General features: G+C 52.8%; 4 protein-coding genes across 4 annotated transcripts; 3 read left to right on the top strand and 1 right to left on the bottom strand.

The window, feature by feature from the left end:
• The first annotated feature begins 3,112 nt into the window (after positions 1-3,112).
• LOC34618325 lies at positions 3,113-6,060 on the top strand. Its single transcript, XM_022731660.2, has 3 exons — positions 3,113-3,206; positions 4,412-5,400; positions 5,920-6,060. The coding sequence occupies exons 1-3, from the start codon at positions 3,113-3,115 to the stop codon at positions 6,058-6,060; spliced, it is 1,224 nt and encodes a 407-aa protein (XP_022592819.2).
• Positions 6,061-8,136: 2,076 nt separating this feature from the next.
• On the bottom strand, positions 8,137-14,220 carry LOC34618324 (peptidyl-prolyl cis-trans isomerase CYP71). The gene is made up of 17 exons (XM_026336202.1): positions 14,110-14,220; positions 13,807-14,013; positions 13,484-13,631; positions 13,259-13,306; positions 12,975-13,115; positions 12,554-12,670; positions 12,029-12,108; positions 11,679-11,788; positions 11,123-11,384; positions 10,587-10,721; positions 10,101-10,304; positions 9,835-9,912; positions 9,586-9,653; positions 9,338-9,438; positions 8,897-9,127; positions 8,453-8,664; positions 8,137-8,205 (listed from the first exon to the last, which is right to left on the bottom strand). Exons 1-17 carry the CDS (start codon positions 14,218-14,220, stop codon positions 8,137-8,139), a joined length of 2,322 nt encoding a protein of 773 aa, XP_026191987.1.
• Positions 14,221-15,327: 1,107 nt separating this feature from the next.
• On the top strand, positions 15,328-18,157 carry LOC34620816 (3-hydroxyisobutyryl-CoA hydrolase, mitochondrial). The gene is made up of 8 exons (XM_026336201.1): positions 15,328-15,538; positions 15,884-16,021; positions 16,161-16,234; positions 16,568-16,694; positions 16,965-17,026; positions 17,175-17,354; positions 17,457-17,887; positions 18,070-18,157. The coding sequence occupies exons 1-8, from the start codon at positions 15,328-15,330 to the stop codon at positions 18,155-18,157; spliced, it is 1,311 nt and encodes a 436-aa protein (XP_026191986.1).
• A 1,783-nt stretch (positions 18,158-19,940) lies between these two features.
• Positions 19,941-22,309, top strand: LOC113147046. The gene is made up of 4 exons (XM_026336199.1): positions 19,941-20,042; positions 20,386-20,647; positions 20,738-21,438; positions 21,806-22,309. Exons 1-4 carry the CDS (start codon positions 19,941-19,943, stop codon positions 22,307-22,309), a joined length of 1,569 nt encoding a protein of 522 aa, XP_026191984.1.
• Positions 22,310-24,680: the final 2,371 nt, after the last annotated feature.

The following is a 24,680-nucleotide window of genomic DNA, read 5'->3' as shown; positions in this document are numbered from 1 at the left end:
GGGCGTGCAGCCACAGCTATGCGCTGTGGATGTGAGTGTACCAGAAATCACTACGAAGTAGCAACTTTCAACTCATCACCAGAGCCCGTTTTATCTAAGGTGAGTGGGGTAGAGTCGGCGTTACAACAAGGTGAGGCAGGCTCGTAATGCTGGCGGCTCTGTATTACCCTCAGAAAAACCAGCTCGCAGTGGCTCTTCAACAGGTTGTGTATTGGGAACCTCGACATAGTTCAGCTGCGGAACAGCAATAATGGGACAACCTCAAGAAGTTTTCCGCGAATGTGCTGAAATAAGGATGAGCTTCCAACAGGCTAGCCACCTGCTAGTCGCCCAACGCATCGTACTGAGCTAATCCCCAGCTTTGCCGCAATTTTTATTCAGCGGTATTGGAAACCCGTACAGCATAAATTGGCGATTTATGAGCTTTGAAAAAGGCGAGGAGCATGTGTTGACCAGCGCCTTCGAGCATAACCCTATATTGCTTCCGAAAGATAACGTAAGACGGTGCACATGCATTAACTTCGAGCGGGGTAAAAAAACAACACGAGAGACCAGGAGATACCGGTGCGTCACACAGGCGAGTTAGTTGAGATGACGCGGACCCTGAGTTTAGTAAAATGGTGACTTTATAATCCTCTCACAGAACCCCATTCACCTGGGCGGCAGACAAAAGAGGTGATTTACACTCACCTGCAAAGTCGAGTGCATCTCTATGGCATCTGCACTTGTCAGTAACCAGTGGATATCAATTTACAAGAACCCGTGGATACACTGGATTCTACCGCTGTTGAGCGTATCTGACACGCTATACACAAAACTTGCTAATCAATAGGGTGGCAAGTGCCGATCTCAGCGGCTGGCGGGAACGTAGATGCGGAATTCACTGCATGTGGGAGGATATGCTACCGTTTGGCTAACGAGTTCAGTTTTCATGGACGAATTTTCACGCTTTTATTGGTAAATTGCTTGTCCCCACCACACGCATTGCCCCAAATAGCCACGTTCACTCACGGGCAGTGCTTGAGAAGTTGCCGCCAATGAGTTTAAGGTTTTCTCTACACATAGATACGTGCAAGAGGACCATAAGATATGATATACTAAAAGCTGGTTCCCTTATTCATCTTCAGTACTTGGAAATCGACTTTGCTGTATGCTGCCGTTGCTGTATAATAAGTAGGTACGCTAGTGCGTATTTAACTTTCTCCACGCCTTTTACTTTTTTTGTGTATTCCCGTAAAAAGAGCTCACACACCTCTGCGTTCCGATCATAGGGAGCCATCCCACCTCCGTGATTGTGCTGAATTGTTCCCTTGTCCGTTTTTTGCTAGTGTGTGTGTCCTTCCCTTCTATATATTTAGACCCACTTATGCCCGCTCTTAACTTCCCTATTTGCATTGCTTTCGGCGTGTCTGCCTGCCTGAGTAGTGGTGATAGGGTGAAACCTTCTTTTGCTGTCCCGCGCACATCTGGTCTCAGGACAGGCACGGAACACGAGGCCGCTTGCTTGGAATGGGAGGGGGAAGTGTAGGCGTTCAGTCTACAACTAGGCACATTCTATTATGCTAGTTATCTATAATTAACGATTGGTAAAGAATCAACCGATTGGTTTGTTTGTTCGGGTAACTGATGTACTGTTTGATACTGTTGGCTCAATACAAAAAACCACGCAATGCTGTGTGCTTGTGCACTAGCTGCGATGTGAACTTGGCTGCGAATGGTCGATACGTATGTAGAGGACGCAGCCGCGCGCAGCCTTGTTGTCCCTATCCCTTTATAATGGGAAGTCTGAGGGACACGTGCAGAATTTGGAAGTAGTCTTTTGGTGGGCAGCTCCCTAACTTTCTTCGAAGACTCTTGTTGGGTTTGGAAGAATGGGGCTCGCCGTGAACGTCAAAATTAGAGCGGTACGCCTTCCACAGCTTTATGCTCATGAGATCCGTACCAGCGCTTCACAGTCATCTGCTTTCCACTTTCCTGTAAATGTATATCATGGTGCCTTTTGGCAAGACGCTGAACGGTAGGACCTTCATGTAGGAGAGACCGAGCTGTGAATTGGCCGCAGCGAATAATGGCACTAATACCGCCAATAGAGCATCCAAGAGACCACTTCATCAAGCACAAACGCAAGTGTATAAATTACTTCTTGTCAAAGGGGTTTAGTACGCCCTCTTTTGCCTTATGCATAGAGCGAGTCGGGTCTCAATGGAAAATCTCTTTCGACGTCGGCGACTATTTTACGATCTTCTTTGCATAATCCGTGAAATGTTTGATAAACCTTCAAAGCTACATCTGGGGCAAAAAATGTGCAACCCTCTCGTGGAAAGTAGTTTTCAATACGGTGCCCCTGCGATGTTAGAGAGATTCGAACTTGACGCACAAAATTGCAAAAGGTACTCTCATGTGTAGATCTTCACGCAGAAGTGCTAGCGGTTAAATGCTTACCGTATAATAAAGTGCTTAAGATGAAGTGATTTAGGATGAAATTTTTTAGGAGCATCGACTCACCCTACAGATGCTCGTTAGCAATAAATTTGTTCCTTCGCCTTATGAAGGATCCCAACTGTGGCACAAAATTTCTCTGCATCTCTCTATCACTGGCGAGCAGTTGTGGGTGTATTCTGGCGCGTGGCGCCTGGTTTTGGACGAACACCCTGGCGCGTCCGGAGCCCTATTTGTAGAGATATTCGGCGAATCCGCACAGATATTTTCGAGCTCAGGGTTCCTTGTTCCAAGACTTCTATTTCTGCTCCCCTCGATAGAGGAGTTCAATTTGCCTCTTTTGGATAAGCCTTTCATAATGCGAGTAGCATTGTCCCCCTTTGTATGACTACACGAGTCAAGTAGCAATCTCCTTGTACTCTAAGTTGGCACAGTAGTGTAACCAACGAATCGGTCCACTGAACAGGTTTCCGCCCTTCTATTGTAATGCACGCGAGATAATACGATTAATTCCATGGGAGTTGTTGGATAAGTTAGGAGAGTTCGTGGCCTGCCGCATAGTTTGTGTGGCGAGGCAGGAAGCGAGGAGTTGCTGCACCCACTTACGACGTAAAGTGGCCTCTGTAGTAGGCACACACCCATAACGGATATATTTGGACTTCTAATAATTAAAATGCCTTCGCCTCCAAAAAAGGACCAAGAAGACAAAACGGCGATCCTTAGTTCTGATGCAGGAAACGGGACAGGAATGTCTTCGTCCCTGGAAGGCTAAGGAAATAGACATGTGTAGAGGAAGCCTATGCCCAAATATTGTCCTACAGTATAGTGTTTCACGGTTAATTGGTGAGTCGGCGGGAAGAGCCCGAGTATCAGTCGAGGTAACGAAGTTCGTCCTCTCCCTCCTGCGCAATGCAGCCCAGTTGCTTTGTGCATGTTCGAGAGTATAATGTCTAGAGCGATTCCGAAGTCCGACAAAATATCATCGAGTTCCACCAGTCATTAGTGGTCGCAAACGGAGGTGCATTTGTGTAACTCTTTCGTGCATTGGGAACTGCCACGCCACGGTGAATATCAAGGGCTTGATGTTATCTCACTCTTGTATACCAGAAAACGGTATTACCAAGTGAGTACGCGCGCTCTCATTACTCTATTCTTGCATCTTTACTACCTATTATTGAGGCGCTAATGTTTTAAAGTGATTTTGCACACGGCTTCATTTGATATTTTGCCCACTAATTCTAGCAAAACCAGCTCATGGCTCGTACCTACAGCCCCCCTCCTTTGACCGATACGGGGCTCTAAAGGCGAAAGCATCTTCGTCTTCCATGGGCCAACAGCACTCTCAGATTTGCAAGTTAATGTTCACCAACTGTTTTGAAGAGTTTAAATTTGGAATTCCGTCCTGTTTGCTGGTGTTGCTCAAGCAGCTCAACGGTGCACCAGATCCTTCCATCGTGTCTATATCGAATCATCACCCTAGCAAAGGACTTAGACCTTTATATCGACTTAATCCATCCAAGTAAACTGCACTACCTGTGCGATACACTGAGTTTCGTGCCTATTTGCTTGAGCAATGGGTCTAGGATGCCGCCTCCGTGCATATGTCTTTTCCAGCCGCGGCTGCTATTCCCGTATGATGACTATAGGGGACCCCTTGCTACCGTTGCGGTCATCTGCCTGGGCGTGTGCCTTGAGGTGCTGTCTCTGTTCTTAAGCTTCTTGTGGGGTGTAGTCTGCATTCAGCGCGGGGCTTCCCAGTTGCACTGGGCATTTCTGCCTCTGCCCCTCATCACATTCGATTTGTTTGTCTTTTGTTTGGGCATTACTTGTTTCATCCGCTCTCGTGCTTGGTTACTTCCTTCGGAGAAACGAATTCGGGAGATCCTGTTGTTTGGAATCTTCTCGCGCCTCACCCTGTCTGTTCTGTACTCGCTGTACATTCTGGATCGAGTGCCTCTGGTAACGCTGCTAGGGGTCTCGGTCGTGGGCTACGGAGGCAGCAGCATTCTCAATATACGCAGAAATGACGCATACACATGGGCTCGCTTGCAGTGCTGGGATCTGGTACTGCTTCTGCAACTGGGGACGTTGTGCTTGCCCTCTCTTATCGCCCCATCCGATGCTTCTCTCCCGTCTTACACGTCCAACTACTACGCGTCCATCTGGCCTCTCTGGGTGCTTGCTTCAGTTCACCTGTCATGGTGCCTGCTGCTGGGGCTGATGCTCCTGAGGGACTCGCTACTGCAGCAAAACACCGTCACGCGCGTTCTTGTCCACATGTCCGAAATTCATGCGGTCGCCTTCCTTTTGTTCGTTGTTTCTCTCTCCCAGTGGCTCTCTGCACATCTCAACACGCGCTTTGTGATATTCGTGTCTTCTGGCGTCGTGTGCTTCTTCTTGATGCTGCTTTTCGCCGCCTTTGTATCCGTCTGCTTCATGGCCAACCACACGCAGGCCACTGCATACGACGTAGAGCAGGGTGCCAACTCCCAGGGGGCCCCCGCAGGTCTCGTCTCCTCATCAGCAGCAACAGCTAGAGCAGCTGCTGCCGCCATGGGGCCTCCCCTCATGTGCGATATGAAGCTGACGCTGGAGAGGGTCAGCGAGCACTTCTACAAGATACGAGGGTCCCCTGAAGAGCCGGGAGAAGTGGCAGCCGTGGCAGAGCAGCCGTTGCCGGGGAACGCACCAACCGAGAGCGGGCGTACTGCCCAGGAGAGAGGCTCGAAAATCTCCGAAAATGCTTCCAGGGAAGGTTCCCCGCAAGGTGAAATCAGCCTCGCGCAGGGACCAAATCCGGAGAGCTCAGAGACGGGCATGCATGAGGGAGTCGAAGGCCTCATCACAGTACCCACAGCAGCAGCACATGCAGATGCTGCATCACAAGCGGCTGTCGCTATTGGAGAAGCCGAGGAGGCCCCACAACGCGAAGCAGAGCTGTGCATCATCTGCTGCAACAATGTGCGCACAACTCCTTTTGCACATGCAAAACTCGCGGCCGTGCCTGTTCTCTATACATACACTGCAAGCTGCTTCGTGCATGCCGAACGCTTGGCCATTGTAGCGTGCTTTGCAAAGATTGAGGGCGGTCTCATCGGTTGCCAAATCCCGCCGTTCACAGTTCTGTGTGTCTACTCAGCGCCCGCTTTCGTGGTTCATTCAACATGAGCTCCAAGTGTGCCTGCACTGACTGCCGCATAGACACATGCCCTTGTTGCACAGCATGCGAAGCTGCGCTGCGTCCTATGTGTTTGCTGCTGGGGCTTTACAGAAGGCAAGTGCCGTCCTCTTGTTCTGCGGACATGGCGGCCTCTGCTTTGCTTGCGCACAGACGTGCTTCCACAGGTAATTCACCGAAAAATACCGCTTAGTGCGGCTGCTACTGGCGACGCTCCAGAGGTGCCCAGGACAAGTTTGTCATGCGTGCGTGCTCGTGCATGCGTTAGTAGATGCATTTATGCTTTTACACACATGCGCGAGGGTGCCGGTGCATGCAGGAGTGGCCTCTGTCCGACTTGCCGATGTCCTGTGAAAGGCGTTGTCGAGTTAAAAGGAAACGAAGCAAATCAGGCGCAACAAACAACGCAACTCGAGGGAGTTGTCAGGGATGTAGGCAACTGAAGCTGCACCCGCTGGTGATGCCCCTTCCATGGTAGTGCAAGCCGAGATCGGGAGCCGTTCCCGACCGGAACAAACAACCACCCGCAGCTTTCCCTTTCTTATTACTAGCAGAGGGAATGGTAGCCAGTGCGGCCTGTTAGGTGACGCATCACACCCCATTGTGCCATAGGCAAACAAAAAACAAGCCAAAGCCAAGGCGGAGCAGCAAGAGAAGCAGGAGATTTAGCAGCAACGGTAAACAGCAACAGCAAATAACAACAGCAACAGGAGCAACAGCTCAAACATTCCGAATTTTGCTGGTGGGCGCCCACAATTGGGAGGACAAAGCACTTTTGGGGAGAATGCGCCAGAGACGCATGTGCCCCTCCCCTCGGCTTGCATTCTTGTGCAGTCGGTGTACGGCATGCAACAAAAATTTGGGCTGTCCAGAGCGATGTGCACTCTTACGGCTACATACATAAGATTCCCTTCATGTAGGTATAATAAATGTCTCTACACATATACACATATATATACGGTGAGAATTCGACAGTACTCGGACAACAAATACATACATGCGTGCATGCGTGCATCGCAGCAGAGTGCGCCTTCACAATTTTGTGGCTCTCTGCTGTATGCCTTCAAAACGAGTTGTGCATTCTTAGCTGCTGAGCTGAGCTGCTTTCATACACACGCACACCTGCACGTGGATGGCATAAAAGCCTCTATTCGTCTATGAACATACTGACTTTGACCAAGTCCTACTTCCGCGTAGGCAACGGGCATACGCCTGCACATACCCCGCTGCTCAGTGACAACGCCGCAGTTTTTAAAGCGGCTGGCCAAAACAGCAGGTCTGAATCTTTTTGTAAGCCCAAACTAAAAGTAATAATGTTTTTATCTTGACAAAGAGACTCACTCGCGTTTGGTTCTAGATGCACGTGATGCAACATGGAGGCGGTCTACCGGTTAGGTCCACAGAAACTGACGCCCCCGCTTGAACTACGAGCCGAACTGCAATCAGATACATTGAGTAATCAAGCATGCATGAGTATATCCTTGTCAAAGCTGGAGACGTGCATGCATGCACTCATTGACGCACATGCACAGATGCTGATACATTTTGAACGTGCAGAGATTGATACATGTTTCTTTAGATCCGCCTCGGGTTAACATGCCGAGGGCCAACAAGACGGGGGATACGCATGAGCGCATTGAAGCGTTGCTGGCCGCAATCAAGTGTAGGATTTTATTGAATACTCCAGCAAGCAGTGTCTACGCTCAAAACCGCTTGTCTGGGCTAGCGTTCACTTGTAGGCCCAGACCAAAGTAATACCCTGTGCGTAGAAGGGTACATTGCACGTAGTCTCGGGCTTGTGCACACCCGAGAATGGGCTGCCTCTGACGTTTCGCTTCATGCGACTGCGCTGTCGAGCGAACTCTCAGAATGGGGGGCTGCCTGGGCGCTAGTCCTAGAGATATGAGATATGCGCGTACCGGCAATACGCGCATGCAGTCCCTTCTATGGATTGCGCGCGCCCTCTTCGCGTTAAAATTCGGTATCTGCCTTGCGAAGGGGACTAACCTGCCCAGCACATATCTTTGTATGTGTTAATTTCCTTAGCAGTAGAAAGATAAGCGTGCCTTCCCCGTTCCCCTACCTCGCTTCCCCTATTTCTATACCCCTGTTTGCCCCAATGATGCAAACATGAAATATGGCGCCCGCGCATCCCTGGATTCTGTATTCCCTACTACGCAATCACACCCCCATCTAAATTAATTCATACAATTATGCATACGCATTCTTGCAAGCTTTAAAAATGCATTCGTATGCCTCCACGTACTGAGCATGCACATATAAACTGCATACGTTTTGCAAATACAAGAAGTATTTGCCTTTACTCTTCTTGTCGGATTGACTCTACATGTGTGTCCCTCTGCTTGAGCGCCGAATCGCTCCAGCAAACGGTCTTAGGCTGCAGTAGCCCTTGTCTTCTGACTTCTTGCCAGAAGGAAACCGACGCTGAACCCTTCCCTTTCTTCATAACATTATGTCTAAGGCCCCTCGCGTCGAAGCGTGGGGTGTCTGAACCCTTTCTACGAGGTGATCTTTATGGTAAGAAGCTTCACGTCTTGCACAGGTTTGTCGTTCTGATTCGTTTTGACCTGCAGAAATATTTCGCCACATATACTCTATCTAGGGCCTGCACAAAGGCCGGTCAGACTGGGGTCTCAGGATTCGGTAGCCAGCCGCTGGCTCCCCAGTACTTCCCGAACATAGGTTCAAAAAGGCCATCCTTTACTTGTGCGCTGGTAATGTCAGACACAGTTTCTCACGGCATAGGGCAAAAGAGGGTTGGTGTCTGTGCAAATGATACATCTCAAGACATATGCATGATTTTGGCAGACTTACACCTTCGATCTTCAAGACGACGTCTGCCCCGTGTGTGACCCTGCCAAAGACGGTATGTTTCATGTCGAGCCATGGACAAGGAACGGTGGTGATAAAGAATTGAGAGCCGTTCGTGTCGGGCCCAGCGTTCGCCATGGACAGCGTAAAGGGTCGGTCGTGCTTTAGAGACCGATGCAACTCGTCTTCGAAGTCGCCTCCCCATATAGACTCGCCTGCAGATGCATCCCAGCATGCAGGCACAGGAGGTGGGGCAGAAAGCGGAGAGTTGAGGCAGGCGGTCCTTCGGGCTGCATGCCTACATGCCTCCCACTACGCCACGCAAGTACTTGGAAGCATCCAGGGAACCCGCACGCAGCCAGCTTCACACGAGATGAGGAACGCATACATTAAGACTAAAAGGGGAAAGCAACCGACGCATGAAGAATAGGGCGAGGCACCCCTCACCGCCAGTGCCGTCTCCGTTAGGATCTCCTGTCTGAATCATAAAGCCTTTGATGACGCGATGGAAGAGCATGTTATCGTAATAGCCATTCCTTGCATGCACCGTGAAGTTTTCGACCGTCTTGGGGCACTCCATTCCAAAGAGTTTAACGCGGATATCTCCAAAGGTCGTGTGCAAAGTCGCAGTGGCACCCAAGCGCTGAGCAGGTGCAATGGCGGACGCGCCGGAGGCGGCTGCAACGCACTCACACAAGTCTTGCACATGTGAACTCTGGAATGCGTGCGCAAATGCGGAAGCCAACGTCTCTCGAATACCTCCAGCCCGGATTACAGCTAAGTTCTGCTCGCAAAAAAATGCAGCAAAAGGATATCGCGACTCCCCAAAGCGCCCAAACCCCAATCCTCTGCCACGCCAGCTGCGACTCCTGACACACTGCCTCTTACCACTGAGCGATTCAAGTTCCTCCTTGGAGGGCTTTTCGTTAAAGACATCACGCGTGTCAAGAATATCGTCCGAGGGGGCCTCCGGCGTGAAGAAGTACACCCTAAGGACACGCACGGCACGCCCCCGCTTTGAACCTTCATAGCGGTGCCTTGAGGGATGAGGAATCTCGTTGGAGCAAGGTGTTCTTGTGATGCAAGCGAGGCGGCACCAAAGCACATACGTCCAGACCCCAACTGTAGACACATACCGCTTCTTCTTGAAGGCAGAAGCGACGAGGACCGCATCCGTCTTCCCGTCTGTGGGCTTAGCGACCCTCTGTCGTACCCGCAAGCAAGAATACGCGCATACCCATGTTGGTGCACAAAAAGTTTGGTTGTTGACACATATAAACGCAGCACCACACCAGCGCAATGCGCAAAGTCAGAGCGCACAAACAATCGGTTCAGGCGGCAGCTCTAAAGAGGGCCAAGCAAGGCACGACAATCAAAGAGCTTACGCGTGTAGAGCATGGCTGCTGCAGCGCGATCGCCAAATACCGCAGGCCCTGTTCATGCCGCCCTATGATACGGCACACCTGAAAAGAGAGACAAAGCGCCTAGCCGCAGCTGTCAGCCCCTCCCCCCCACGAGCTCTCTTAGCCTTTCCGCACCCAAACGCTAGACATGAACGCCGCAAGGCTGTTGGTTGTCTTGTGCAACAAGGTCAAATCGCCAGATCGGCACCCGTCCTTCGCCCGCCCTCCCAAACGGCCCGATTGCGCACTCTGTTGTCGAGGATATTGAGAACCTTGACCCCCAGAAGCACTGGATAGAGGAGAAAAGAGGAGGAGGCGTCAAAGATAAGGCTTTGGTGAAAGCGCAGGGGGGAGCGGCTCAGGTCTCTCTCCAGTGCCGCGCGCTGCTCAAAGTCCAAAGCGTCCTGATGCAACAGAGTGCACTGAGGATCTTTCTGAGCCATCTCGTAAAACTGCGAACGCAGGCATAAGCAGCGTCGCACAGACACCGCAGCCCCCCTTCATACAGTGTACCGCCACAGCCGCCTAGCCTATTCGCACCTGCCCGATCCACGCAGAAAACACGCGAATCCAGCAGAGTGGAAAAAGGCGACGTAAGTCCTGATTCGGGGGCGTTACACACCCGGCACCAAGTACATAATAAAAAATCGACAGCCACCACTCAAGTGGCACTGCCGAAAAACAAAGTACACCGGCGCGAACGCCCGCCAAATGTCGTCATCGCCTCTGCCTACCTGCAAGGTTTCCAAATATACGCGGGAGAGTCTCGCCTTGCGAACGCTGAAGACCCTCAAATGATAGTCGGAGCCAAAGACTGCCAGCCATTTGCTGTTCGGACTCGCGGCAATCGACAAGGGCACAGTTCCGTTCTGAGACGCAGCAGAGCATAGCGAAAAAGGTGCACGGCAATACAAGACTACAAAAGGTCTCTCGGCACGACTGCGCGCCAACCGTACAAAAGAATACACCCACGCGCACACACACTCGCACACCCCCACAGACGACACCGTAGTAAGCCACCTCGTTTTTTTTCTGGGAGTGTGAGACGCGCACTGTTCCCTCCTTAAACGGATTTTAGCAACACCACTATCTGCGGTCGGCTTGTAAAAGAAAGGCCACAGCACGGCACTTGAGACACATATTTACACTGACCGGCTGTTCTCTCCGTCTACAGAGAGATGAGCATTACGCTGTAGGTAGGACTGGAAACACTGACAAGAGGACCCCCCCCAAAAATAAAACCTCCTCAAGATCAGCGCGCGGCACCCACCCTCTGTAGATCAAAGAGATGAGTATCCGTCTTGAATTCGAAGTCTATATGCTCTGGGTGGCTTTGCTTCGTAACTCTTCGCCCCGTTTCAATGCTCCATAGTTCCAGCCCTCCCTCTTTGTCGCCAGAAAAACATATATCGGACTGCCCTACGTGGGCAAGAAGCCGGACAGGTGCCGAATGCAGCGTGAATGAAACCATGACCCTGCTTCCGTGCAACAGCGGCTTCAGGATCACTACTTTGGAACTGTCTTTGTCTGATCTGAAGCGCATGCGCAGTGCGGTAGTGCTCATCGTAGCTTCATATTTGCATGGACGACAAATAAGTGAGCAGGCTTTCAACTTTCGTGCAATGCAGCGCGGAGTGCGTAGATTTCTGTCATGCAATGGATTATATAGAGCAGGCACAGCATGCAGCGCGTTTCAGGAATCCTAAAAAAAACCTCCGCCCCACCTTCCCCTCCCTCTCCTTCTCCCCCAACAGATCTACAAGATAGTAGCCGCGAAAAGGGCAGGGTTCTAGAAGGACGGAGCCTGAAGCTTCGGGTGTCCGTACATTGCAACAAGCGGCGTCGGATCTCCTTTCTTGGAAACGAATTCGCATGCCCAAGGAACAAAGTCCAGACTCACAAGGCAAGCCATGTCAAAGTTGCAAACGTCGAATATCTAATAGCGCAAGACGCATACACAGACATCACCTGTGCATTCAGAAGATATCTTGCCCCTTTGCCTGCGGTGCGGAGAAGATGGCGCAGCCCGCAGTGTACAGAACCCACAGGGGATTTCCCACACCGTGACAGATTCATGAAGCGTCTCTCACAAAACGTGCAGCATATTCTTCAACCCGCAAACCACGGCAGCCCTTCCTGAGGAGGTATATAGACGCGTATCGTGTCGGCAACGCACCCTCAAAGTCTTGTCGGCCCCTACAGACGCCGCATGATTGCCACCGTCTTCTCTAGAGATGCAGAGACAGTGAAGCTCTCCTGATGGCCAGAACGCATACGCAACGCCACAATTTATACTGCTACACCCATGCATCCGACGCGCAAAGATTCCTCCCGACATGCATTTCCAGAGTTTACCCGCAAATCTCAAAGGAAGAGACAGGCCGAGCCGCACGCAGCCGGCACAGCCGCTAACAAGGCATATCGATTGCCAAGCAGGGAAGCAAAGATGAGAAGCAGCACGAATGTATGATGTATGTGTAAAAGTGTGTATGCGTGTACAAGTGCGTAGGTGCATAGGTGTATGCATGCATGTATGTATGTAGGCGACTATCTATGTATGTATGTGTATGTGTGATATACATACATATACATATATACATATATATATATACATATATATATATATACCCACACACACAGTGGCTCACTCAGCAGCTTGGCCAGCCGCAATTAAACCGCTGGCATTGCCTCTACAGCTCACCAACATGGGCCCTGAAGTGTTTAACGAACTCGACGCCCTCTTCCTTTTGGATCCAAAATTTCACATGGCCATCTACTGAGCCGCTTAGAATAAAGCGATGGCCTTCACCCGCAACCACTGTACGCACAGAGCCTCCCCCCGCGGCGCAAACATTCAACAGCCGCAGTCGAAAGCACGCAACAAGCTCTCCTGCGACGCCAGAGGAAGGCCGCTATGACAGAAGGGATACAGCAGCAACGCCGAAGCCCCTCGCGTCTCGCTATACATGCGCAACGTCAGACTGTGTGGGCACATGGAAATGCAACACCCCACACATCGCTGCTAGGTGCAGCGGCAAACCCTCCCCTCCCCTCCTCTGAACACAGCGTCCACGAACTCTCTACAAATTACGTTCAGGAGGCCTTTTTGCGGTACAACTTACCAAAGATGATTTGATCTCTGTGCATGAAGCTCTTGGTGTATTTGTTCGCGCTTGGCAGCTGGTCAAGCAGCAACTTCTCGCACCGCAGCCTCCGGCGTTTCCGTTTGGAGGCACCAGGAGCCTCCAGGATCGGCTTAGGCCCTGTGCCGCAAAAAAAAACAAGTTTCTCAAACAAACAAGAATCAGCAAAACGCATGGAGGCCTCGAATGCAGCACACGCGCTCCCATAAGAGAGCAGCCTAGCCTTTTCCGCCACGCACGCAGCCACATATTTTCCTGCCTACCGAAGTCATCGTCACTGCTGCTGCTGCTCTCGCTTTCCGAAGGAGCAGCTGCCGGCGTTGATGCTCGTCGTTCTGACGCCTCTTGTTCAGTGCTACCAACATTTTTAGCCGCTCTGCTGCTGCCACGATCTACAGTCTCGCAAGGCGCCTCTGGCAGCAGTTGCTCCTTCCAAGGGCCGCTGCTGCGGCTGTGCTTGGGCTTGTTGCTGTTGCTGCTCCTCCTGCTGCTAGGTGTGGTATTGTTGCTGCTCCTGCTGTTGTTGCTGCTGCTACTGCTGTTGTTACTGGTGTTGTTGCTCCTGCTGTTGCTGCTACTGCCGTTGCTGCTGCTACTAGTGTCGTTGCTGCTGTTGTTGCTGCTGCTGCTCTCGTCCTGCTGCAATCCTTCTTCCTCTGGGGAGCGGCTGCGGCGCCTGGCGTGGCCGATGCTGCTACGATGCTGCGGCATTGTGTTGAATCTTGTAAGGCCACCAGCGACCAAAACACGAAATTCAGGTGCCCCTTTACCGTGAAAAAAGACCTCACGGCGTCTTGAACGCGTCGCTTGCAGCTGCTTCAGCAGGACGATACTCCCCGGAGGGCCCCGCTGCGGTAAGAGGTGTCGAGCTTCGTGTGGATGGCTCGCAAAAAGCCCATCGTGTAGCACTACGCCAGCAACTGTTGGGCTTTTTGTGGGGTGGGGAAGGCGGCAACTGTGTAACAGCATGCGAAGTCTGCCCTTGGGGGCCCCTGTTGCTGCGTGGACAGGCGGGGCCCTCCGAGCGCGCGAGGGCCCTGCCTGTACACCGCGGACGCCAATCCGCAAACTCTAGATCCTAAAGGAATTCCTTGCCTCTATCCAAGCATTCAACCACAAGAACTCCAGCGACTGAGGCGCAGCGCTTAGCGACTTTGCAAAGTTGTAGCCTTATAGGGTGCGCTGCAGCGGGCGCTGCGGTACGGCTGTTGGTCGGCGGCCGCATGCAGTTTCAAACCCCCATTCCGGAATCGCAATATCTGTCTGTGGGGAGTGGATGTGTGTGTCAGCCTGTGTATATGCATGGGCACGTGTAGAGGTGTCTGTGCGCTCGCAGAAGAGCGTGTGTGCGTATATGGCTGTACATATGTGTATGTGTATGTAGGTATACAGATATATGTGTGTACAGATACGTATGTGTGTGTATATAGATGTGTATGTGTGTATAGAGACGTATATGTATATGGGTGTATGTACATGGACTTGCAGATGTAGTACGTACATGTAGGTGTATGCATTATGTATATATGTACATGAATACCTGTATGTGTATGAATGTACATGTATATCTATATGTAGTGAGCGCATATGTATATGTAGTATGCATATGTATATGTAGTGTGTATATGTACATGTAGTGTGTATATGCATATGCAGTATGCATATGTACATGTAGTATGCATATGTATATGTAGTGTGTATATGTACATGTAGTGTGTATATGCATATGCAGTATGCATATGTACATGTAGTATGCATATGTATATGTAGTGTGCATATGTATATGTAGTGTGCATATGTACATGCAGTATGCATATGTATGTGTAGTGTGTATATGTATATGTAGTGTATATATATATGCAGTATGCATATGTAGGTGTCCATGCACATGTGTGCGAATATGTGTGTATGTACATGTATGTAGGTCTTCGCGTCTTCTAGTTGTCAGGGTTTCTTGACTCGACATCTACCGGCCGGCGGACTGTGCCTGCCACTACTGCCCCCCGAGAGATAAACGGGGGAGCTGCGACGACGCCATCGACGCGAGTGCCTATGAGAGGCTTTTGTGCTTCTCCCCTAGGTCTCCAGCGCAGAGGCCCTCCATTGGAGGCTTCTTGTGGCTTTCCACGCCTCCTGCAGGCGTGCAAGGGCGCACACTGCCGCGGCAGTGGCAGCCTCCAAGCACGCCGTTGTTGCCTTCTGTTGGAGCGCCCTTGCCGCGCTTCCCCAGTGTGCCTCCCACGATCAGCGGCAGCCCCCTTGCGAGGCCTGAGGGCACCTGCAGCAGCTACAGCTGTAGTGTCAGTGCGAACCCCATCATCCCGTGTCGATAATGCCGAGAGGCGGCGGAGAAATCGTCCTAGAGAAGGTTCAAAACTCGGCAAGCAGCCTTCCGGTGTACACACTCACCCTGTGTCGCTCCAAGGCCCTTAACGCGTTGTCGTTGGAAATGCTGCAGCAAATGTTTCAGTTCTTTCAGCAGAGGCAGAATGAGAAAGGCCTCGTCATCCTTCGAGGGGAGGGTCCCCGAGCCTTTTGCGCGGGTAAGGCGTCTTTTCGCACGCTGCTCCCAAGTCTTGCCGGAAGCCATGTTTCTCTCGAGAGACATCATCAGGGGACAGCCAGTGCGAAGGCGGCAGCAGCCGCCACAAGGGCAGCTAACTGTGCTACTAAGGGCGGGAAGGCAGGCACGATGCGGGGATCTGGAGGCTCTGGCTGCCCACACGGCACGCAAATAAAGGATCTCCCGAGAGGCCTTTGTATGGGCGCAGGCAGCCGCGTTTGAGGGAATTTTTGGGGCTTTTGCTGCCCTCCTTCGATGCCGCTTTTCTTTGTTCGCTGTGTAGCCATGCGGACTCCGGCTTTGCTTCTGGGGTGTACGGTGTCAGGCGGAGATGTGCGCGCCGTTGCTGAAGGGGGGGAGGCAGCCGCCGTGGCCTTTTTCATGCAAGAATACGCGCTGGACTTACTTCTTGCCGAAGAAAGGGGCCTTTCAGTGGTCGCCCTATGGAACGGCATCGTCTTTGGTGCGTCCGAAGAAACGCCATAGCTCACTGGAACTGCTGAACAATAAACCCTCTGCCTCGCCAGACGTGCACATGCGGAAACAAGGATTGGGGGGGGAGTGATCTTGCGCGGGGTGTGCTGCTTCCTTCGCATTTGCAGGCGGGGGGGTTGGCATCACAGTCCACGGAGGCCTCCGCGTTTGCACAGAACGCACGCAATTTGCAATGCCAGAAGTAGGGCACGCCTGTCGTTGTCTGCATCGCTTCTGAGGGGCTGCGCTTCTTGGCGTTTATGCGGATTCTCTAGGCTCCTCTTCTCCTCCCGCAGCTAATGCTGTTGCATATACCGCTGCAGCTATTGCTGTTGCATGTACCGCTGCAGCTATTGCTGTTGCATAGACCGCTGCAGCTATTGCTGTTGCATATACCGCTGCAGCTATTGCTGTTGCATAGACCGCTGCAACTGCTGCCGAGGCTGCGCCCCCCTCGTTTCCTGTCTGCCGGCGTCCTTTGCATGTGGAAGCAAACAAACAGCTTGCCGCAGGGGGTGCTGCTCTTCTGTTTCAGGTGCATATTGGCCTTTTTCCGGATGTAGGCATGACGCAGGCCTTTGCCGAGCTGCATCCTAAAGGGCTAGGTCTCTATCTTGCGCTCACGGGAGACCGTCTCACGGCAGGGGACCTCTTGGATACAGGTGAGACGCGGTGCCTTGCGCCTGTTATCGTTTGCCGTCTGTTTGTTGTCTCCAGCCCACTGCGTGCATGCGTGTACATAAGTCTTTGTAGAACTGCACCCGCGCCTCTTACGACGCAGCTGCAGCTCAAGGCCTCATAAGAAGACGGGTTTTGTGCGTGCTGTACGACTGGAAGCAGGCTGCGCTGCGGCGCTCTGTGTCTGTTGGGGCGGTGCTTCAAGAAGTCTGCTGCCGATGCGACTCCGTCCGTTGCTGCGACTGCGTTCACAGGACTCGCCACTCATTTTCTTCCTTCCGCAAAGCTTGGGGAGGCGATAACTCTCTTACGGCAGGTTCGGCATCGACTGACTTCACAGGCGCGAACCCTTGCAGTCCTGCCGACAAGGCTGCGGACTGGCAGGCTGCTTCGCGGCAGGGTGGAGGCAGCGCATTGCCGCTCTATCACGCGATGCGAATCCAGCCCGTGTGCATTTGGCGCAGGGGCCCCCTTCGGATGTGGAGCCTAAGGCTTGGGCATCCGAACGCCTGACAGCATTGAGTGTTTCTCCGGAAAGCTGCCCGGCTGGTTTTCTGGCGAGGCCTCTTGAATGCAGCCGACTGCTCACAGCGTCGTTTCTCTCCTTCCTTGAGGCCTACTTTGCGAATCCTGCGTCCTTAGAGGCGAGCCGTGCTGGACGGAAACGCACTTCTAGCGGGGTGGGAAGGGTCTGCAAGCAGCTTTTTTTAAAGGAGAGAAAAGAGGTTTCCGCGTTTTGCGCGCAGAGTTTGATGGCCGCGCTCGAAGAAGGATCGGACACTTGCGCCTTGTGCCGAAAGGCGCTTGAAAAACTACGGCGCGCGTGCCCACTTTCTCTCGTTGTCACGTACAAAGCTCTTCGCGCGAGAGAAGCTGCAACAGAAGCCGCGACAAAAGCTGCAGCAGCGGCGGCAGCAACAGCAACAAGACCACCCACGGCAGGGGTGCTCGTGGAAACGCCAGATCCAGGCTGTCCTCAAGAAACATCAAGGGCCTCCCTCTCCTCGATGAGGCAGCCGCAGCACGAGAAACTCCCGCTGCAGCGGCTGCAACTGCTGCGGGAGGCCTTAAATATTGAACTGAACCTAATGTGTAATATGATGGCAGCTGCCCATAGTTGGAACTTCAAGGAGGGCGTTAGAGCCCTCCTTATCGACAAAGATAAGAAGCCAAAGTGGTATCATCAGAGCTTTGATGGGCAGACGACAACCGTCAAATCGCAGTCTCTACCCTTGCGCGCCGCAACAGCACGCTGCACGCGCAACTTATTAGACACCAAAGATGCATGTAGATGGCTCTTCTTACTGCCTTCCTAATGCATTGGCTCACTCGACTTTTGCGGCGTGTTTTACCTCGCAGGGAGCCTAGCAGTGTTGCTGCTGTGAGTCCGGCGGTAGTGTCCAGCCTCTTCGAATCGAAGCCTTTCAGAAGAGTCGCTCGGCTGTAAAAGAGACCATCGGAAGGCGACACGCGGAGCAGGTGAAGGGGCCACAGAGGATAGGAAGGGTATAAGGACTAGTGCTTCCTCTAATCTGCGCGCTAGGGCCCTCTCTCCGCAATAGAGCTCCCTCATCTCCCTCCCTCTGGCACCTCGTTTCCACAGAAGAGAGGGTTTTTTTCTATGCGCGCCCACTTCGCTGCTGTGAATGCGGCATCGCTCTGCCCACCCTTCTTACACCTTGCTGTACACATGTGCTTGGCTGTTTTTGCGGCACCCCTTTTTCTGCCAACTTCTGCCTCTGCGGTGGTTGTGCGCTTTTATTCCTGCCCACTGGGCTCTCAAATGCACCGCGCGCGTTACACCTCCCTGGAGGCTCACGGGGCTGCCCGGCTGTTGCACATTTTATGCATCTACATATCGCCACTCTCTGCACCGCTGTCTAGCGTCTGCCGTGACAAAAGCGTCGCTTGCTCTCTAAACTGCTTTCCGCGCACTATTGCCTTCGTGTGGAGAAACTTTTGGTTTCGTGACGCGGCGAACCGTGGAACGAGAGAGAGGACAAACAATTTGGCTGCAGGCACTGTAGCTGGCTACGCCACCTTGCGCCAATTCCTTTGACAGAGTGTGTTACATGCAATGAAGAACTTGACTGTTTGGTGTAGCTGCTCCTATCTCTTACGTGCTGCAGAGTTGAGGTAGCTCGATACGATAAGCATCAACGTTGTGTGCATGCGCTCTAAATATTATTCTTCAAAGAGGTGTGAATGCTCGAAGTAGTGCTCACAGTGTGCAGCAACGCGCATAAACCACTAAGTTGTCAATTTCTCTTGTCGTGCGGAGGGCCAGCTGGGTGGAAGCAAGAAGAAGAGGGGAAAGGGAGCACTTTAGGAGGAAACCCAGCAACCCTGTTGAGTTTTCGTGCTGGTTCGAGGGTCAATTTTTTGTGTCTCCTTGTAGAATGCTTTAAAGTGGAGCCTTGCTTGAAGGCGCCGACCGCGCTCTGCGGTGCGCCCTCTGACTCGAACAGGATCACCGCGCAAGTGGACTGGATTACAGATGCCGTGATTGGAGCATGCGGGCAGGGGCTATCGTAAGCAGTCAGACAGAAGCAAGCTGAAACGAAGTGGCTATTTGTCTGTACAGATAAAGGTGCGGAGGCCGAGAAGGAGGGAAGGCAGCATGGAGGTGCAAGCCTCTAAAGCCGAAATGGCCTTAAAGCAAGGGCAGGCGTACGAAGCATCCAAAGCACACCAGAAACGCACAGCGAGAAGCACAACAACACTGCAGGAGATGCAGAGACAGGAACTGAGGCAGCTCAGCACGGACGGCAAGGGGCCTTGAGGTCATTTGCTTTGCCTACAGGTCGCGAATGGAGGGGCACGAAGCTTAAGGTGTGGTGTGTGAGAGGTGTGTGATTTGAGTGATGTAAGCAATCGAGTTGGGGGGTTTCGGGGGGTTGAGCCAAACTTTTGATCGCTTAGGCATGAGGAACTGCAATTGCGGTGCTGGGTACATCTTATCCACAGTACTTCAGAATTAAGCAGAAGAAAACGGCCCTCAATGGAAGGGAAGTACTAGGAAGTTGGGAAGAAGGGGGACAAAGCCCCTTGCGCTGGTGAGACCGGAGGCACGACGCGGGGGGCCCCTGTAGGGGCCCCCCGCCGGACGGCGGTGCCTGATCAATATACGCGAGCACCAGAGGAAACAAGAAGCTCTACACTTGGCTTCTTCGTCGAGGCGCTTTTGCGAGAAGGCGTTTAGATGTACGAAAACGACACTGTGCCATACCATGGGGGAGGAGGCCCCCGGCCGAGGGTTCTTGGGGGTTAGGCTTGAAACTAGGGGATACACTCATGCAACCACAGTGAAGCAGTGCCAAAGAATCCCCTGGGTAAGTGCTTAATACATGTGGCCACATGTACGCGATGCTGCGGCAACACCCGCTGGTGTTGCTGTTGCTGCTGCTGTTGTCGGCTCTCCCTGCTCTGTCTTCCGGGTGTCTTCGCAGGGGCCTCTCGACGCGAAGGCCCCTGCCGAGGGGCCCCCCTAGGTGCTCCGTTGCTGCCTTTCTTTCCGTGAGGGGGCCCCCAAGAACCCCCCGGCGAGCGACGCTTGCTGCCGCAGCACGCGGGAGAGGAGGGTCCTGCGGGAAGCCCCCACCGGCTCGATTGAAAAGGGCCCCCCAAGGGGCCCCCCGAAATCCGGGTGAAACGGAGAAGCGGCCTTTGCGAAAGCGTGCTTCAGGCCTCCTAGTGGACGCCCCCTGGGAGAGCAGCGCTCCTTGGTGTCTGCAGAATTCCAGTTCGAAGTCTTCCGCCAAGCCTATCCTGGGTATGCCTATCGCAGCTGCACTCTCAAGCAGCAGAGCCAGCATCCACGGCGGCGCGTACAATTTACAGCAGCTTCTGAATACAGCAGACACCAGCCGCCTGGTGCCCTCGTTCCTGGGGTCCCTTTTGTTGCCGGCAGAATCCAGCGGCCAGCAAGAGCGGCTTCGCGAGAAGGCGCTTCCCAGAGCTGTGCGAACTGTAGATCAAGACGCAAGCAGCGGTGCAGGAAGAAGACTGCCCACGCAGAAACTGCAAGATTCTCTAGGCGGTACCGCTGCACACGAATTCTTCCTCCACCCACCCCTTACCTCTGCTGCAGCTCAGGATGCAGGTGGAGATGCCGATGACTTGTCCTCTTGTACATCAACAACGAGGCACACCCTGCGGGAGCGGCTGCTGCAAGAGCTGGTGGAGGGCGTCCTCCAGCAGCATCAGCTTCCCGAAATCGCCATTGCAGGCCGCAGCAACGTTGGAAAATCCTCCCTCTTGAATGCCTTCTTCCGCCTATGCAGCAGCGGTAACAGCAGCAACAAACAGCCACACGCACGCTCCTCGCGCACACCTGGACGAACACAGGCCATCGACTTTTACCTCTTTAGTTTTTCCGCCGCAGCGCACGAAAACAGGCAGCAGCAGAAGCAGCAGCAGAAGCAGCAGCAGAAGCAGCAGCAGCAACTGCTTCGACGGGGGGCCTTAGTCCTCACGGACCTCCCAGGGTATGGATACACGGAGGGCATATCACCAGAGAAGGCGCACCAAATCTCTCGTACGCTCGAGGTGTATGTGAGCCGTAGGCAAGACATGCAACAGGCGCTGCAGCACATGCTGCTGCTTGTGGATGGAAGAAGGGGCCTGGGGTCTCATGATGTTGCTCTGTTGAAGCTCCTGCAACAAAACAGAATTTTGACAACGCTGGTGGTGACGAAGGAAGACCAGCTCAGTGCGACGCAACTGACGGTTCGTTTATGGTGCAGCTCTCACGATTCCTCCTATTGCTGTGTTTCTGTGCATTTCCTTCAAGTCGGTCCTGCGGTTTTCTTCTCTGTAGAGATCGCTGTACTTTAGGGTGCTTTCGCTGGCTGCTTTTCTACCCGTGCACCTGCGAGATTCCTGCATTGTCATCTCAGCAGCCCGACCTATTGCGGCTCGCCTATCTGCATCCTGCAGTTGCTGTCCTTAATGCCACTTCTCCCTTGTGCCTGTGACTTTGAGAGAGAATGCATACAGGCTTGCATCCCAACGCAAGCGCACGAAGCATCTACTTATGGGCGGTATAAGGTTCGATGCAAGACTCGCGTCGTGTGCTCGTGTGGCTGGTTGGTAGGACTTGATCGAAGACCTCTCACGGTACCGCCGGATCGCGCTGTCTCCCCACTTGTTGCAATTGCGAATGAAGCTGTTGCTGGAGCAGCAAAGAAAAATGATTCACAGCAATGGGCACAAGGATCCGAGTGGCAGAGCGTCCCCCGAGGACGTCTTGGAAGCCCCTTGTAGAGAAGCAGCTTTGCCGAAGCTCGAGCACGACCAAGAGCACGTGCAGCAGCAGCTTGCGTCGCAACAGACGCAGCAACAGCAGTTCCTCAGGAAGCATGAGGTTCCTGTATTCGTTGTGTCTGCACGCACGGGGTCAGGGATTAAGCAGCTGTGGCGGCATATCCTGAGAACGGCCGCGGCAGGCTGCCCGAATGAGATGCCGCCTCAATCAAGCGCAGCAGCATCCACAGCAACGAGAGAACAGGAAACGGCGAGCATTTCGATCAAACGCATGAATCGGAAGACAGCCCTTCTTACTGCAAGCCTCTCTGACATGCCTGACGACTGCTTCTAGGGTCCACGCTTGCAGCGCTCATCTACCAGCAAGATTTTTGCGCTCCTGTTCGGCTACCCACTCGTGCTGATCCTGCCTGTGCACCTATTAGCACGTCTGCTGCTAGCTCTCTGAGTGCCATTAGGGCCCGTTCGTGATCACAGAGAAAAGAAAATTGTGGTTTGGGGGCTTTGGTGGATGCACCTGCGCCCCTTCTGTACATACAGAGCGAGAGGTCAAGTCACTGTGATAACGGACGGTCCTTTTCTGGCGCTATGTGCCTTCAGAAGGCGCCATCACCTACAGTACTGATGCCGTGCTTTGCTTCGTGCGTCTCTTTTTGGAGCTCACTTGGACGCCACCAATTCAATAGAAAGTTGCATCCGCCTCTGGGAGACAACAGCTCCGTGTCTTGTCTTGGGCTGTTTTGAGCAGGACCACGCTGGTGTTTGTATATCTTTCTGAATGTCGTTCTACCTGTGCCGGACTCGCACTCTTCATCTTTGCGGGCCTATTCAGGGATGACTGGTTGGCTCCCGTTTCCATTGTGCACATGTGTCTGCTGGACCTGAAGGCGAGAGCGCACGGGTAAAAACGTTTCTTACACCGCCCGCACTGCAAGTCGAGAGCAATATTCTTCTTCACATACACAAATCAGTTCACATGTAGGGAGCACGCTCTTAATTTAAAGTGTTCGTGCCAGTTCAAAACGCCGGACGGGGAACGCGACAAACTGCAGACGCTACGAGTCCACCGTTTAGGGACCCTCAAAGTAGGCAGTACTACCTAATGGCTCGCCCCCGTGACATCAGAGTTCTGTCATTAGAGAAGCGGAGAGGCGTCATCAAGCCGGCAGACGCACACGGTACGCGCTTTGGCAAAATGGGTGCAAAGCGGAACCGCGTATTTGAACGCCTTGCCCTTGTCGAGTCGCGCACAAAGCATAGCACATCGACGCAGGTGCTCGGGTCTCCTCCTGCGGCGTCTGTGTGTTTTGAAACCTTCCCACTTCTTTACTTTAGTATTGTGCCTAGCGCAGTGCGGCAACCAAGTTGCTGGCCTTGCCAATCGCTCGGCCGTACTTACACGACAGCAATGTCCTGCTGACGAGCAACAAGGACTGGGAGCTTTAAGCTTGACTGCCACCATGGCCTTGTTTAGGTCCTTCATTGCATTTGTTTTAGGGAAGCAAACTATGGCGCCAAGCTGAGTACGCCAGGTACGAAGCCTTCCACACCTTCACAAGTACACGGCTTAAGATGCACTTCACAAAAAGAAGCTCGGGTGGCATGGTCACTATGCCGCTCGTTTAAATGCCGAATGCCGCTTTGAGCTCACTGCGCCAGAGACGTGCAGTGTGATGGCTTGGACCGTGTGGCGAACTACCGGGGAAACCGCTGCCAAGATCTCTGAAGGGTGGAAGAGGAGTGCTTACGGGAATGCTGCATGCAATTGGCGCTTCCATGGAGCTGCTTTCGCTCACTGCCCTGAGTGCGAGTCACATGCATGCTGCGGAGTAGACATAGATTGCCATTGAGGGTCATGCTGCCCAGGTACCTCACGAGCAGAAGGGCGCTTGCGGCGGCGATGGAAACTGACCAAGCGCAGCTAGGAGGGATCATCAGGAAGCCTTTTTCCAGAATCATAATTTTTTGCTTGTGGATTATCATGAGCGCTATACACTCCACCGCTGGGTGGCCAGACACAGATTCAGTTCCCTGACACTGAACAGCACGGTAATCTGATCAGGAACATCAACAAAACAGGAACCTGGTTTGGTAAAGGCCATGAACGAGAAGTAAAGAGTACAAGGGATTTCAAACTGCTCATCGCCTGCTCCTGGATGTTCGAAGGTCAAGTCTGTTTAGTCATGAACTATAGGACCATAAGGTCAGACGCGATGGCGTTTCGGAAACAGCATGATTACGCCTGCTTTTCAAGCAAGGCAGAAGCGCTGAACCCTGCTGGACAATGTAACCGTTCAGTAGGTAAAACGCGCGTTGGCGCCGTCACTGTATATCGGCTCTATATTAACCAGCCCAGCAAAAATGCGTATCAAGGCAAACACTTCCCTTGGGCACCTCGATGACTTCTAACGCAGTACTGCTGCAGTAGAGCAAATAGTACTATCTCCGCCACACCACGTGGCTACCGCATGACTTAGCAGCCTGCACGCTCGTGCAGTGGACTGGGAAGTAATGCTTGTTAAAGTTCATCTTGAGAGAAAGGAACCTGATGTGGCCGTAATCGAGTCCTTCGTTCCTCTATCTTCCTGTCGCGCACCTGCAAAAGTCAGTCTTGATGCTCGCCACCCCCTGCCCAGGCCCTAAGGCAAGCTCGAGGCGAAAACGCTTCAACCTATTGTGGCCCCAGTGTGACAAGGTGTCTGTTA

This window comes from Cyclospora cayetanensis, unplaced genomic scaffold (assembly GCF_002999335.1).
Source record: "Cyclospora cayetanensis isolate NF1_C8 unplaced genomic scaffold, CcayRef3 CcayRef3_contig_97, whole genome shotgun sequence".
NCBI classification, from domain to species: domain Eukaryota; phylum Apicomplexa; class Conoidasida; order Eucoccidiorida; family Eimeriidae; genus Cyclospora; species Cyclospora cayetanensis.
The sequence above is the reverse complement of the archived record's forward strand: the minus strand, read 5'-3'. Positions and strand labels throughout refer to the sequence as shown.